This window comes from Schistocerca gregaria, chromosome 2, assembly GCF_023897955.1.
Source record: "Schistocerca gregaria isolate iqSchGreg1 chromosome 2, iqSchGreg1.2, whole genome shotgun sequence".
Taxonomy (NCBI): domain Eukaryota; kingdom Metazoa; phylum Arthropoda; class Insecta; order Orthoptera; family Acrididae; genus Schistocerca; species Schistocerca gregaria.
The window spans coordinates 955,456,857-955,473,822 of record NC_064921.1 but is presented as its reverse complement, the minus strand read 5'-3'; the positions used below and the strand labels follow the sequence as shown (position 1 = coordinate 955,473,822).

General features: G+C 37.8%; 1 protein-coding gene across 2 annotated transcripts in view; it reads right to left on the bottom strand.

Annotated features, from left to right (window-relative positions):
- Window positions 1–12,687: 12,687 nt before the first annotated feature.
- The window catches only part of LOC126335431 (clavesin-1-like), a 737,686-nt gene continuing 733,407 nt past the window's right edge, over window positions 12,688–16,966 (bottom strand). Inside the window, exons 7-8 of one of the 2 annotated variants that reach the window (XM_049998711.1) lie at window positions 15,385–15,529; window positions 12,688–13,543 (exon numbers count right to left, since the gene is read on the bottom strand). In XM_049998711.1, the coding sequence (XP_049854668.1) occupies window positions 13,482–13,543; window positions 15,385–15,529 (207 nt within the window). In that variant the 3' untranslated portion in view covers window positions 12,688–13,481. The remainder of the gene's footprint in view (window positions 13,544–15,384; window positions 15,530–16,966) is intronic. The other variant, XM_049998712.1, reaches the window with a different exon arrangement.

Genomic DNA, 16,966 nt, shown 5'->3' with positions numbered 1-16,966 from the left:
CTAGACAATGGCTGTACAGGAAATGCTCCTAGGAGGGCTTACGAAGGCAGTGGGGAGCAGCACAGGAGCTATATGACCTATGGGAGCTCAGATTTTTAGATTTTGGTGAGAGAACAAATCAAAAGAGTAAGAAGGCACAAGAGAGTGTCACACTACTGGAGTATGGGGGAGTGTGGGCTATTATAGTTAATATGTTGTGGGTGCCCTGTCTGATTTAATCTCATTTATTTTTGTGGAAGTGAAGAAGGATAAAAACATTTACTTCAAAATTGCAAAATAGTTATGGCCCACATTTAGTTCGGAAACAGTTTGTTTGGCATTTTGCTGATCACAAAAATCAGACTTTTTAGAAAAATAAGTAACTACAGCTTCTAATTAGTGTAATGTGCAACTAGTAACCACATATAAAATAGGTTTTGAAATAGTCACATACCAAATATAAGCTTCTGTATTTAGTTATCTCTCTAGCACTGAATGAAATGGATCTTTTCCTTTTTAAACAAAATAAAATATGTTCTTTAAATGACGTAGTCTTAATGCCATAAAATATTTTTTTAGTTCTTTTAATGGACATTCAGTCAGTTTCAAACATAAGTATGAGTCACATTTAGTAATACAGCTGAGCAACAAAGACCTAATTCCATCCAAGACTTAATAGCAAGAGAACAAGACTGCAAGAGAGCTTTTTGTACATGTCCTTCTATAATATTCTAACTGTATTACATTTGCATAGTTTTTAATCTCATTACTAATTGCCATATTTGTGCACTGCTACATTTCATTGAAGGTGGAACCAAGAAAATTAAATATTGTTTCACTTACGCATTCTAGACACTGTCATCTAGTAATTATTTGTCTTGATATGGAGGACAGTTCATTAAGTATGGTTGTGACACCATATTTCAGAAAGTGTGGAAGTAGGTATTATTATCAGAGATTCTCTTTTAATTTACAGGATGACCCAAAAATTCATTAACATCTGAAAATTCACTACTTCACAGAATGATGTAGATAGAGAGGTAAATAAAGATGCACATATTGAAATGACATGGGGCTTTATTGAAACCAAAACAAAGTACACAAAATGACCAACAGATAGCACTTCACATGATACAATAGCAATAATTAGCATAATAATTGATTTTTAGCAAAGATGATGTTCTTTATATCAAATACTCAATGTGTAAGCAGTCATTCATCAACAATACCCATTGGCAAGGGATAACGTTGTTATCACTGTACAGCATATTAGTAGGCATTGTGAGACACTGTTGTTTTAGCATCCCTAAAGAGGTTGGATACTCATGGTAGACTTGTAACTTCAGGTAATTCCACAACCAATAATCACAAGGATTGATGTCTGGGGACCTGGGAGGCCAAACATGGCAGCTCAGCACATGATCCTCACCAAATGAGGTGCACAGGAGGTCTTTCACACATGTAACAACATGGACTGGAGCACCATCTTGCATAAAATTTGTACTTTTCAACAGGTGTTTATCAGCCAGGATAGGAATGATCTGACCCCGTCTCTCACTATGTCTAATTTTATACATGATTCTCAAGTGGCATTAAGTGGATGTTGCCTTTGAGTGACATCTGTTGGCCATCTTTTGCTCTCTTTTTAGTTTCAATAAATCCCAACGTCATTTCAGTCACGTGTGATCAATTTTTACCTCTCTAACTATCACATATTCTCTGAATTAGTGCATTTTCACATGTTAATGGAATTTTGAGTCACCCTGAATATTGGCATGCCCTTTTTGACAATCTTTTCCTCTGTAAGTGTTTTCAGATAGTATGTATTGTTCCTGTATCTCTAGTGAGCACTTTAATCTTTGAATGTGGCAGATATACATGAAAGGAGAAGGTGTTCATCAGTTTAGGCAGTCTTCCAGTGTTGACATCACTGAACATATGAACTGATGCTGGTTACTCAAGATAAAATAGCCTGATGATTTGCATTTAGAAAATTGCATTTATCTTATGAGGTGAGGGTGGTGATCCAATTGATACCAATTAAAGAATTGACAGGTTGTGATGGAGGTAGCTGAGCATGGATATCTTTATTCTGCTGGCTTAATAAAAGAGTGGTAAATCAATTTATCTCAAGATATTTTGATTCCAAGGTTACCCATCCCTTACCCTTACACCCCCCCCCCCCCCCCCCCCCCACCCGTGAACCATGGTCCTTGCCATTGGTGGGAGGCCTGTGTGCCTCAGCGATTCAGATGGCCATACCGAAGGTGCAACCACAATGGAAGGGCATCTGTTGAGAGGCCAGACAAACATATGGTTCCTGAAGAGGGGCAGCAGCCTTTTCAGTACTTGCAGGGGCAACAGTCTGGATGATTGACTGATCACTAACCAAAACGGTTTTGCTGTGCTGGTACTGTGAACAGCTGAAAGCAAGGGGAAACTACAGCCGTAATTTTTCCTGAGGGCATGCACATTTACTGTATGGTTAAATGATGATGATGTCCTCTTGGGCAAAATATTCCAGAGGTAAAATAGTCCCCCATTTGGATCTCTGGGCAGGGACTATTCAAGAGGACATTGTTATCAGGAGAAAGAAAACTGGTGTTCTTCAGATTGGAGTGTGGAATGTCAGATCCCTTAATCGGACAGGTAGGTTAGAAAATTTAAAAAGGGGAATGGACAGGTTAAAAGTTAGATATAGTGGGAATTAGTGAAGTTCGGTGGCAGGAGGAACAAGACTTCTGGTCAGGTGAATACAGGGTTATAAATACAAAATCAAATAGGGATAATGCAGGAGTCGGTTTAATAATGAATTTTTTTAAAAAAGTGCAGGTAAGCTACTACAAACAGTATAGTGAATGCATTATTGTGGCCAAGATAGACACGAAGCCCATGCCTACTACAGTAGTACAAGTTTATATGCCAACTAGCTCTGCAGATGATGAAGAAATTGATGAAATGTATGATGAGATAAAAGAAATTATTCAGGTAGTGAAGGGGGATGAACGTTTAATAGTCATGGGTGACTGGAATTCGAGAGTAGGAAAAGGGAGAGAAAGAAACATAGTAGGTGAATATGGATTGGGGGTAAGAAATGGAAGAGGTAGCCAGCTGGTAGAATTTTCCACAGAGCGTAACTTAATCATAGCTAACACTTGGTTCAAGAATCATAAGAGAAGTTTGTATACATGTAAGAAACCTGGAGATACTAGGAGGTATCAGATAGATTATATAATTGTAAGACAGAGATTTAGGAACCAGGTTTTAAATTGTAAGACATTTTCAGAGGCAGATGTGGTCTCTGACCACAATCTATTGGCTATGAACTGTAGATTAAAACTGCAGAAACTGAAAAAAAATGTGGGAATTTAAGGAGATGGGACTTGGATAAACTGGCTAAACCAGAGGTTGTACAGAATTTCAGGGAGAGCATACAGGAACAATTGACAGGAATGGGGGAAAGAAATACAGTAGAAGAAGAATGGGTAGTTCTGAGGAATGAAGTAGTGAAGGCAGCAGATGATCAAGCAGGTAAAAAGATGAGGGCTAGTAATAATCCTTGGGTAACAGAAGAAATATTGAATTTAATTGGTGAAAGGAGAAAATGAAGCAGGCAAAAAGGAATACAAACGTCTCAAAAATGAGATTGACTGGAAGTGCAAAATGGCTAAGCAGGGATGGCTAGAGGGCAAATGTTAGGATGTAGAGGCTTATCTCACTAGGGGTAAGACAGATACAGCCTACAGGAAAACTAAAGAGACCTTTGCAGAAAAGAGAGCCACTTGTATGAATATCAATAGCTCAGATGGAAACCCAGCTCTAAGGAAAGAGGGGAAAGCAGAAAGGTGGTAGGAGTATATAGAGGGTCTATACAAGGATGACGTACTTGAGGACAATATTATGGAAATGAAAGAGGATGTAGATGAAGATGAAATGGGAGATACGATACTGTGTGAAGAGTTTGACAGAGCACTGAAAGACCTGAGTCGAAACAAGGCCCCGGGAGTAGACAACATTCCATTAGAACTACTGATAGCATTGGAAGAGCCAGTCCTGACAAAACTCTACCATCTGCTGAGCAAGATGTATGAGACAGGCGAAATACCCTCAGATTTCAAGAATAATATAATAATTCCAATCCCAAAGAAAGCAGGTGTTGACAGATATGAAAATTACCAAACTATAAGTTTAATAAGTCACAGCTGCCAAATACTAACGTGAATTTTTTACAGATGAATGGATAAATTGGTAGAAGCCGATTTCCGGAAAGCTTTTGACACCGTTCCTCACAAGCGACTTCTAATCAAGCTATGGGGTATCATCTCAGTTGTGCGACCTGATTCGTGATTTCCTGTCAGGAAGGTTGCAGTTCGTAGTAATAGACGGCAAATCATCGAGTAAAACTGAAGTGATATCAGGTGTTCCCCAGGGAAGCGTCCTGGGACCTCTGCTGTTCCTGATCTATATAAATGACCTGGGTGACAATCTGAGCAGTTCTCTTAGATTGTTCGCAGATGATGCTGTAATTTACCGTCTAGTAAGGTCATCCGAAGACCAGTATCAGTTGCAAAGCGATTTAGAAAAGATTGCTGTATGGTGTGTCAGGTGGCAGTTGACGCTAAATAACGAAAAGTGTGAGATGATCCACATGAGTTCCAAAAGAAATCCATTGGAATTCGATTACTCGATAAATAGTACAATTCTCAAGGCTGTCAATTCAACTAAGTACCTGGGTGTTAAAATTAAGAACAACTTCAGTTGGAAGGACCACATAGATAATATTGTCGGGAAGGCGAGCCAAAGGTTGCGTTTCATTGGCAGGACACTTAGAAGATGCAACAAGTCCACTAAAGAGACAGCTTACACTACACTCGTTCGTCCTCTGTTAGCATATTGCTGTGTGGTGTGGGATCCTTACCAGGTGGGATTGATGGAGGACATTGAAAGGGTGCAAAAAAGGGCAGCTCGTTTTGTATTATCACGTTATAGGGGAGAGAGTGTGGCAGATATGATACACGAATTGGGATGGAAGTCATTACAGCATACATGTTTTTCGTCGCGGCGAGACCTTTTTACGAAATTTCAGTCACCAACTTTCTCTTCCGAATGCGAAAATATTTTGTTGAGCCCAACCTACATAGGTAGGAAAGATCATCAAAATAAAATAAGAGAAATCTGAGCTCGAACAGAAAGGTTTAGGTGTTCGTTTTTCCCGCTCGCTGTTCGGGAGTGGAATAGTAGAGAGATAGTATGATTGTGGTTCGATGAACCCTCTGCCAAGCACTTAAATGTGAATTGCAGAGTAGTCATGTAGATGTAGATGTAGATGTAGATGTACCCCTGCTACTGTTTGATTGTTCTCTTGTATGTTTTAGTGAAAACAAGACAATGTGCTATTAGAGGTACATGGAGGAGTGAGATAAATTTTCCATGTACTCTGTCTGATTTATATTTTTCTCCTCTGCGTTCTTCCATACTGTCTTTCTAAACTCCATATTAAAGTCATTTTGTGACTCTATAATACAATACTGTATAAAGTGTGCACATCATTCAGTCATTAACATTTCACCATCATGCTCTGTTACACGATGTACTTCAATCCTTCTCAGGAATTTTTCTGGGAGTAATAATTCAAAGTTGGACATACACAACTCTAGGTACCCTTGATCAGCATTCATGAAAAGTCGGCATTCAAATCTTTACAAGCAATGATGCTGCTGTTGAATCTACATAACCGTATTAAGATGTTGATCACTATGGCCACCAAGAGACATATGGCATCAAACATGAGGCTTTGCTGTGACCAGCAGCTGATTTGTTGCAGTCAATGTGTTAAAACTGTTTCTAGCTTCTTTATGGAGCTTTAGATATTTCCAGTTTTTGGCCTATATGTCAGTAGTGTAAGTCTTTGTTTCGTCAATCAGAATGGCCTTGCACTTCACACTCCTGTTTTGCATATGTAGCCAATCCCTCTTTCTTGTTATTGGTTTTACATTAGTATATTAGATTGTATTCATCAAGAAGAATCTATAAAAATTATCTGATTTCTATGTGGTATTTTGCTCACATTCCGTTTATCATTTTTTTGGTACAGATTCATTAAGTTCTTCCTTTTTATTCATAAGGATTCTGATACCTTCATGGATGACTTTAAAAGAATTTTCTTATTACCCATGACTTTGCTCAAACTATAACTTTTTGTTTTGCAACTACATGTTAACCATATTTATTCTCCAGCTCCATCATTCAGATGTGGATGTAGAATTTACCCTAAAAAGGCATACACAACATTTTGGAAATCATTGGTGTGAAATGGATACAGCTTTGATGAGACTGGACCTTGTCCATTGTCGAATATCTTTTTTGTATACAAAAATTATTTAGCAATTAAGGTTTAACAAAAACGTATTACATGACCTTTTGCCATCTACTTAACAAAAGGGAATGTATTATTTATAAAAGAAACATTTACATGTTGTATGCATCTTACCAAGTCAATTAAATGTCAGACCACTATGTATTTTTAATGAAAGATAATTCATATAAGTGTTTAACTGACAGTGCACCAGTGGTTGGAATTTGGTTAAGTTGTATTCCCAACACGAGTTTAGCATGTGCAAACGTTTCAGTAAAACACATTAACACAGTTACTTATTTTTCATACTCTAAATAAACTGAAAGCTGTCAACTCTCTTTACAAATAGCTCTTTATGGAATACAGAACACTATTACTTTTGTACTTTTTTCTTAGGGAAACGTTACACCAAATTCTTGCAATGTATAACAATGTTTTATTCTCTTTCTGAACTCAACATCTCACTCATTATGGTGGGATGCTGACTCAGTTTTTCAGGAAAGCAAATGGCAAGTTGCAGCACGCAAATTTAAAACTTGAGGTAAGCTGATACACTGGTAGCAAAAACGTTATAACCTCTGCTTAACGGCATGTTGATCTACCTTTGGATCTCAATACAGCAGCAGATTTGTGCAGCATGAATCTGACAAGTACTTGGTAAGTTTCAGGAGGTAATCAGTATCAGATGACTACACAAGTCACACAGTTCCCATGACATAGGCTAATGGTTTGTGCGCATGGAGCTGGTGCCCAAAAGCATTCTGTAGGTGTTCTGTTTGGTTCAGATCAGGCAAATTTAGTGGCCAAGTCATCAGCAGAAATTCATTGACACATTCCTCAAACTACTGCAGCGTGTTTGTGGCCTTGCAGAATAGACGGTTGTCTTTCTGGAAGATATCATCTCCATCTGGGATCACATCAACCACGAAGTTATGTAGGTGATCTGCAATGATATTCATGTACCCCATAGCTGATGTGGTTCCTTTAATTGCTGTCACAGGTCTCATGGAACTGAGGTGAATCACTATTCCCCCTCCCCCTAGTGTAGTACTGCCCCCACTAGAATTTGTTCATAGAGTGATGTGCGTTTTGAGCAGCCATTTGCTTCGATGGCATCTCTGAGGAAAATCATTGAGCTGGCACAAGAAACACTATTCATCCAAAAGGAGTCGTTTCTATTGATCTACAGGCCAATCTCAATGATTCTGTGCCTACTGCATTTGTAAATGGGTCAACATGGGAACATGTAGAAATTGTCTGCTGCAGATCTCCATGTTCAACAATGCACATAGGACGGTGTGCTCTGAAAGACTTGTACTTGCACAAACATTTTACTCTTATCAGATGTGCTACAGACTGCCACCTACCCTGCTTATTAGTGTGGACAAGCCTGTGACTTCCATATTCTGTGATGAGGCAATGACATCAAAAACTTGTTGGCTACTTGTCGTTTCATCAGCCTTCGACAGTTTCCATAGATGTGTACCACAGTAGCACAAGAACAGCTAACGAACTTCACCATTTCTGAAACAAGATACATAACTTAGCCTTATAGCATGGAAGAGAATATTAATTAGTGTCAACAACAATTGGGAAGTAACTTGCTGCATCAGTAATTCCGGGGTATGTGGGTGGCAGCTAGCACTTTGCACTAATGGCACTTCTGTTAAAGCTGTTTTGCTGATGTTGTCTTGGCCTGGCAAGCTCTTGGGTTAATGTTTTAATCACTCTCTGTGGTGCATCCAACATAAACAATGAGGGGAAAGTTGCTTTACTCTTAAAAAGTTATTTAGTGGCAAATAATTGAAAATGTGACAAAAAGTATTAATAAAAATTACATATCTAGTTGTATTACATTGTTTCCACTCTTAACTTACACGTCTTCAAAATTAAAGTGATGGTACAAGTCTTCTTGCTATGACATCCTTTAAAAAATGTGTTCTACCTACTTGGAATGAAAAGAGAATAAAAAATCAGCCCTTTATCAAAATCAACATTAGGGAAACTTAAAAGTAGTATTGTTTTTAAGAGAATGATATTGTATTTGGAAAGATGAGGTCTCCAACCCCATCCAGCCACCTTAATTTATGTCTTCTAAGGTTGTATACCCCCCCCCCCCCCCCCCCCCCATGAACCATGGACCTTGCCGTTGGTGGGGAGGCTTGCGTGCCTCAGCGATACAGATGGCCGTACCGTAGGTGCAACCGCAACGGAGGGGTATCTGTTGAGAGGCCAGACAAACGTGTGGTTCCTGAAGAGGGGCAGCAGACTTTTCAGTAGTTGCAGGGGCAACAGTCTGGATGATTGACTGATCTGGCCTTGCAACATTAACCAAAACAGCGTTGCTGTGCTGGTACTGCGAACGGCTGAAAGCAAGGGGAAACTACAGCCGTAATTTTTCCCGAGGACATGCAGCTTTACTGTATGATTAAATGATGATGGCATCCTCTTGGGTAAAATATTCCGGAGGTAAAATAGTCCCCCATTCGGATCTCCGGGCGGGGACTACTCAGGAGGATGTCGTTATCAGGAGAAAGAAAACTGGCGTTCTACGGATCGGAGCGTGGAATGTCAGATCCCTTAATCGGGCAGGTAGGTTAGAAAATTTAAAAAGGGAAATGGATAGGTTAAAGTTAGATATAGTGGGAATTAGTGAAGTTCGGTGGCAGGAGGAACAAGACTTCTGGTCAGGTGATTACAGGGTTATAAACACAAAATCAAATAGGGGTAATGCAGGAGTAGATTTAATAATGAATAGGAAAATAGGAATGCGGGTAAGCTACTACAAACAGCATAGTGAACGCATTATTGTGGCCAAGATAGTTACGAAGCCGACACCTACTACAGTAGTACAAGTTTATATGCCAACTAGCTCTGCAGATGACGAAGAAATTGAAGAAATGTACGATGAAATAAAAGAAATTATTCAGATAGTGAAGGGAGACGAAAATTTAATAGTAATGGGTGACTGGAATTCGAGTGTAGGAAAAGGGAGAGAAGGAAACATAGTAGGTGAATATGGATTGGGGCTAAGAAATGAAAGAGGAAGCCGCCTAGTAGAATTTTGTACAGAGCACAACTTAGTCATAGGTAACACTTGGTATAAGAATCATGAAAGAAGGTTGTATACGTGGAAGAACCCTGGAGATACTAAAAGGTATCAGATAGATTATATAATGGTAAGACAGAGATTTAGGAACCAGGTTTTAAGTTGTAAGACATTTCCAGGGGCAGATGTGGACTCTGACCACAATCTATTGGTTATGACCTGTGGATTAAAACTGAAGAATCTGCAAAAATGTGGGAAATTAAGGAGATGGGACCTGGATAAACTGAAAGAAGCAGAGGTTGTACAGAGTTTCAGGGAGAGCATAAGGGAACAATTGACAGGAATAGGGGAAAGAAATACAGTAGAAGAAGAATGGGTAGCTCTGAGGGATGAAGTAGTGAAGGCAGCAGAGGATAAAGTAGGTAAAAAGACGAGGGCTGCTAGAAATCCTTGGGTAACAGAAGAAATATTGAATTTAATTGATGAAAGGAGAAAATATAAAAATGCAGTAAATGAAGCAGGCAAATAGGAATACAAACGTCTCAAAAATGAGATCGACAGGAAGTGCAAAATGGCTAAACAGGGATGGCTAGAGGACAAATGTAAGGATGTAGAGGCTTATCTCACTAGGGGTAAGATAGATACTGCCTACAGGAAAATTAAAGAGACCTTTGGAGAGAAGAGAACCTCGTGTATGAATATCAAGAGCTCAGATGGCAACCCAGTTCTAAGCAAAGAAGGGAAGGCAGAAAGGTGGAAGGAGTATATAGAAGGTTTATACAAGGGTGATGTACTTGAGAACAATATTATGGAAATGGAAGAGGATGTAGATGAAGACGAAATGGGTGATACGATACTGCGTGAAGAGTTTGACAGAGCACTGAAAGACCTGAGTCGAAACAAGGCCCCCGGAGTAGACAACATTCCATTAGAACTGCTGACGGCCTTGGGAGAGCCAGTCATGACAAAACTCTACCATCTGGTGAGCAAGATGTATGAGACAGGCGAAATACCCTCAGACTTCAAGAAGAATATAATAATTCCAATCCCAAAGAAAGCAGGTGCTGACAGATGTGAAAATTACCGAACAATAAGTTTAATAAGTCACAGCTGCAAAATACTAACGCGAATTCTTTACAGACGAATGGAAAAACTGGTAGATGCGGACCTCGGGGAAGATCATTTTCGATTCCGTCGAAATGTTGGAACACGTGAGGCAATACTGACCTTACGACTTATCTTAGAAGAAAGATTAAGAAAAGGGAAACCTACGTTTCTAGCATTTGTAGACTTAGAGAAAGCTTTTGACAATGTTGACTGGAATACTCTTTTTCAAATTCTAAAGGTGGCAGGGGTAAAATACAGGGAGCGAAAGGCTATTTACGATTTGTACAGAAACCAGATGGCAGTCATAAGAGTCGAGGGGCATGAAAGGGAAGCAGTGGTTGGGAAAGGAGTGAGACAGGGTTGTAGCCTCTCCCCGATGTTATTCAATCTGTATATTGAGCAATCAGTAAAGGAAACAAAAGAAAAATTTGGAGTAGGTATTAAAATTCATGGAGACGAAGTAAAAACTTTGAGGTTCGCCGATGACATTGTAATTTTGTCAGAGACGGCAAAGGACTTGGAAGAGCAGTTGAACGGAATGGACAGTGTCTTGAAAGGAGGATATAAGATGAACATCAACAAAAGCAAAACGAGGATAATGGAATGTAGTCAAATTAAATCGGGTGATGCTGAGGGAATTAGATTAGGAAATGAGACACTTAAAGTAGTAAAGGAGTTTTGCTATTTAGGAAGTAAAATAACTGATGATGGTCGAAGTAGAGAGGATATAAAATGTAGACTGGCAATGGCAAGGAAAGCGTTTCTGAAGAAGAGAAATTTGTTAACATCGAATATAGATTTAAGTGTCAGGAAGTCGTTTCTGAAAATATTTGTTTGGAGTGTAGCCATGTATGGAAGTGAAACATGGACGATAACTAGTTTGGACAAGAAGAGAATAGAAGCTTTCGAAATGTGGTGCTACAGAAGAATACTGAAGATAAGGTGGATAGATCACGTTACTAATGAGGAGGTATTGAATAGGATTGGGGAGAAGAGAAGTTTGTGGCACAACTTGACTAGAAGAAGGGATCGGTTGGTAGGACATGTTTTGAGGCATCAAGGGATCACAAATTTAGCATTGGAGGGCAGTATGGAGGGTAAAAATCGTAGAGGGAGACCGAGAGATGAGTACACTAAGCAGATTCAGAAGGATGTAGGTTGCAGTAGGTACTGGGAGATGAAGAAGCTTGCACAGGATAGAGTAGCATGGAGAGCTTCATCAAACCAGTCTCAGGACTGAAGACCACAACAACAACAACAAGGTTGTATAAATTACTTCAGGTAAATGAGATGATGCTTCTTACTATTAGGACCCACAGACTATCTGGACATTCTTGACAAACTGGATTTGCAGTAATCTGATTGTCTGTATGTATGACATTTCTTTTGTTTTTAAACTCTAATTCCGTAACTATTCATGCATGCTTTGAAATGTGATCCACATATGAATGAAACTATTACTACTACAATACTTACCTTTGTTGTCCTTGTGATGATGTGTATTCTATTTGACATTTACAATAGGAAAGTTCCGATAGAATGTAAATAATTTAGGAGTAAAAGGGACAAGTCACCAAATAGCAGAAGCATGGAGTTATGAACAGGCACACACAAAAGAGAAAGAAAACTTGCTAACTTGCAGCATAACTCCTTTGTTGACCCTGAAGTAGAAAAGCAAAGGATTTATTCAAAATGTGGCAAGTTTTCTCTCTCTTTTGTGCATGCTGACAACTCAACGCTTCTACTATTTGATGAGCGGTGTCCTTTGCTCATGTTTAAATAATATTATCATCACAACTTGTGAGTCTAAGCGCACCTTTTTAACTATTAACTGGTGAATATTTCCAATCCTGAGATGGTATAAATTGAGATTTGTGGTGGTTAAGCAAGTTCAGAGATATATGAAAATGAGGTCTAAAATTTCTAAAGGATAAATTTTTAGAATGGGCTGTTCCACTTACTTATCATACCATTACTTGGTTTCTTCAGGCACCCTGAAATAATGAGGTATTTGAAATCACGTGTAATGGTTCATTTTCAATATAATCATTTTATAACATGAGTGAATCTTTCTCTGCAACTGTATGAGACACACTAATGTAGTGTACATAATTGAACAGTTTACTGTACTACTTAACAACAGCAGAAGCAATATAAATTTTCAGTATATTTCAGTGATACTCTACCTATTATTTAATTTTTTTAATTTGATTTTTATATATGTATGGGATAATCTGGAAATGAAACAGTAACAAATGCAAAGAGCATTTTTCATTTGTATTCAGGTAGAAGCATTTGAGAACAATTTTTTTTTTGGTACTTGAATACAGATTATTTTTGATTCGTAAAACCCTAAAATAACCACTGCTATAAAAAACAGTGTTTTCCTGTTGTTATGATGGTGGTGGTGGTGGTGGTGGTGGTGTAATAATGCCATATAAGGTATGAATAACTAAAACTGATTTTTGGCTGCAATACTTTTTTTATTTAAAGAACAATTTAACTCAGCCTAAGATAAAGGATTATTCTTATGGATCATTACCAAATATGTTTCAAAATTTTAACTTTTTTCCCTGGTACATATGCTGTCTACCTCCACAGACAGTGTACTGCTGTGCAGTAATATACTGACATTCCATTCAAAGAATTATGATGCATTACAGGGGTCGTATCATGTAATATGTAATATGGCTGTGGGGTAACTATCACTAAGAAATTAATTTGGAAGTAGGGTTGAAGTCTGTATATTTACAATCCAAACAGATTTTTACTCTCATTAAATATTTATTAAAATACACTTGTAACAAAATTACTTATACTCAGTATAATACAAAAATTAAATTTACAAAAATCAGGCACTCTTGGCAATGCAGGAAAAGATTCATATACAACAGTTGCAAGACTAAGATATATAGATAAGGCACTACTTAAAGGCACTTCAACATTGGCCAGCAATGATTATTGTACAGTCATTGCTAAAACATGTTGAACTCAGGAAGAATCTGATGGGAGTTCTTCCTCATCTCCTCTTGTGTACCCAAGGGACTTCAGCTCTGAAACACAATTTACGCCGTGGTTAATTAAGGTTCAATGATGTGAAATGGGGATAATTGTACTTGTTATTGGGAATATTTACATATTTTAAAAATCTTTGTCTCCATAATTTTTTCGTGTGTGTGTTGTGTGTGTGTGTGTGTGTGTGTGTGTGTGTGTGTGTGTGTGTGTGTGTGTGTGTGAGTGAGTGAGTGAGTGATGGAGAGATTTCATATTAACATGGTGCAGCATCCAGTTTAGTGATATGTATTAACTGAAGAGAAATACAAGAAGAATGACTACCACTCATGCAGTGACTGAGTATTGCTGTTGATTAACAGTAGCAGAGACAGGGTAGAATGGGCAGTGCTGGAAAGAGATGGGGTGAATTAGGCGAGCAACACAGGATGAAAAAATGTTTGGCAAATTAATAAGTGCTAAAGGATATTTTTTTAAATCTAATTTGGTGATGAACTAATTCTGGACCACTCTCAAATGGACACACAAAATTCCATTTACAAAATAGTTATTTGTAACTGAAAAACAATGTTTCTCATTGACAGTTAGTGTTGTATAGAACTTGTGATAAGGAATATTCATTTGAGCTGATTTCGTCTACTCACTGCAATTATCTGCATCTAACATATCTTATTAGTTCAGAAAATTTAATAATAATAAAAATTACTTAATAATACTTAGTTTAAGTTTGTTCACATTTTTATAGCATACAATAGCGCTCCACTTGCCTTCCAGATGACATTGTTTTGAAGATGACTGCAGTTGGCTTTAAGCAAACAGTCTTCTTGAGAACTAAAAGTGTTCATAGCCTAAGGAATCAAGGTAGCTATAAAACAGCAGCGGCAGCAATGAACTATTACTATTATTATTTATTGTCTCACTGATTTCTACCCATGTACAGACCTTTGAAAATTCAATTTTGAGAAAGACTTTTCTAAATGTTCTCCAGTACTTAAGAATTAGTAATGCACAAAATACTAACTACCTTACAAGGGAGCTGTACTTTGACGTTAATAATAACAGGTGTCGTAAGTAATAACAGGGAAACTTGTAAATTTAGTAGACACTTGGCTCCTGAATTTATTGAGCTATTAAAATATATTTAGAAATATTTCTATCATTTACATCCCAATTGTGTTTATATATAAGCCCATAGTCAAATCTGAGAGAGCTGTAGAAGACACATGGACATGGAGTCATGGAATCACACACTGATTGGAAGAACAAATCTGACCAACAATTGTACCAATAGTCTGACAGCTAAGAAAAATGCTTACTGTTACTAGAAAAAGATTTTATTTAGATGTGTTGCATGAAAACCTTTCTTGTGATCATGTGTAACATCTGATGTCTTCATTGTGTGAAAAGAAGTATTTTGGCTGCTTGTAGTGTGTGTTTTTATGTGAAGAATAATTTAATTTGAAAGAAAAGTGTCAGTAGTTATTTTAATTAGATTTTCTGAGGATGCACTTTGATTCACGAGAGATGATCCAAACCACATTAATAATGGTTTTAAATACATTAAAAGATAGAAGATTCTTCTTCAGAACCAGAGAAATTTTGACCATGGTGGCAGTGGAAATTATGTTTTAGTACCAAACAATTACAATTTTTGGAAGTTGTTAATAGCTGTGTTTCCACTTAATTATGCAATTAGAAGAGATAGGAAGTTAAGCTTAACCTATTTATTCATTTTTCTTTCTTTAAAATAAGTTTAGAAAGTAACAAGAAATGAAATGTTATTCTGTGATTGTAGCACTTACAGTGGAGAGTTCCTCAAGTCATCTCCAAGGAAGAAGGGAGGGAGAAGACATGGATGCAGTGTTGTGTGAAGAGAACTTACCCTTGATGATCAGTGGGTTTTGGCTGAGTGAGTCCATCCACTGTCGGTAGGAGTACTCTGGCCTCGTACCGCCGTACTTCTCGGGCAGGAACTTGGGGTCAATGTGCGCATGTAGGCTCTCCAGATTGGATCCGTGTATGTGGATCTGTAACAGCCAATAGACAGTCTTCCTTCAATATTCATGGTTATGGCCCTTAAAGAGCTTGATGGTGTTGGGAATGTCTCATAAGGCCATTGTTTGTTACACTGTATATGAAATATAGACGTCATGAACAAGTGGTGTGAGATGTATTCAGTTCAAAACCAACTATGTGGTGATGAGGTTGTGAAATTTGGTCTAGAGCAATTTGAAGTGCTGTGATTCAGGAAACACTTAAACAGCAGTTAATTGCTTTTCTTACTGCCTCTTGTGATTCTTATACCTAGTTCACTAGAATAGTAGGAACAATTATCCTGTAGAATATGACAATGTAGGCTGGAGATTTTCATTCCTTGCAACTAATAAGTACCAATTTAGCAGAATTATTAGTTTCTGTTAATTACTTTTGCTTTCACTGTCATGTTAATTCATGTGTTATTACTGATTTTATTAATTCCTGCATGTTTGAGCAATTAAGAATCTCGGAAGTATGATCAGTGAAGACTTGAAGTGTAATTGGGACATCTGGATTGCTAAGGAGGAAATTACTATGTGGCAAACTAGATAAAGGTCTAAGGAAAGGCTTGGTAAGTAATATGTCTGGAATGTGACACTCCCTGGGGCAGGAACAGGAACACATACAAGAGGGTGATAGATGTGAGACAGTAATAACACTGTTTTGTGTGTGGCAGATGAGTAGGAAAGAATACTTGGTAACCAATTCAGTGAGATATTGCAAAGAGATAGTACCGAGTTGACAGCTATTTCTGTTAATTTGATAAGATAGTAGAAGTGACAGAACATTGATTATAGTTGAGGATAACATCATTTTAGGTGAAATGTAAATAATAATGGACAGAGGTCAATAAGACTCACTGGTGTGATGTACTAAAACTACTGACTGTCCAACATTGTCTTTTGCTGGGATGACAATATTTTACTTTTACAACAGTTTAAAATACATTTATAATCATACTTCATGTAAGGCCTAGTTAAAGGTTGGTACTACAGCATATGCACATCTATGTAGGATGGGGAGAGGGAATGTGATTTCCTAAGTCCACAGGTAGAACCAGCAAACAATAGGAAGTTGAGCGAGGAAAGACAGAAAAAGAAAGAACCTCAATTAAGAAAATAAACAGAAGACTGGCTTATTTAACATAGGTGCAAAGGACTGAAAGAATCATCATTCTCTCTAATTACAAGCTCATGTAGCTGTAGACTTCAGACCTGTGTTCACAGTCATGGTACCAAGTGAAGTACTGATAACTTTGATTGAACACTTCAATTTTATACTGTGTAAATTATGATGTTGTCAAAGTTAAAAGAGCTTGTCAGTTTGTAGTTCCTAAACTAAGTGCATGAGACATCATCATTTCAAATTTTTGGGCAAACACAATTTCTTGGAATCGCCAAATACCGTCCCCTCCAGATCTGAACCTT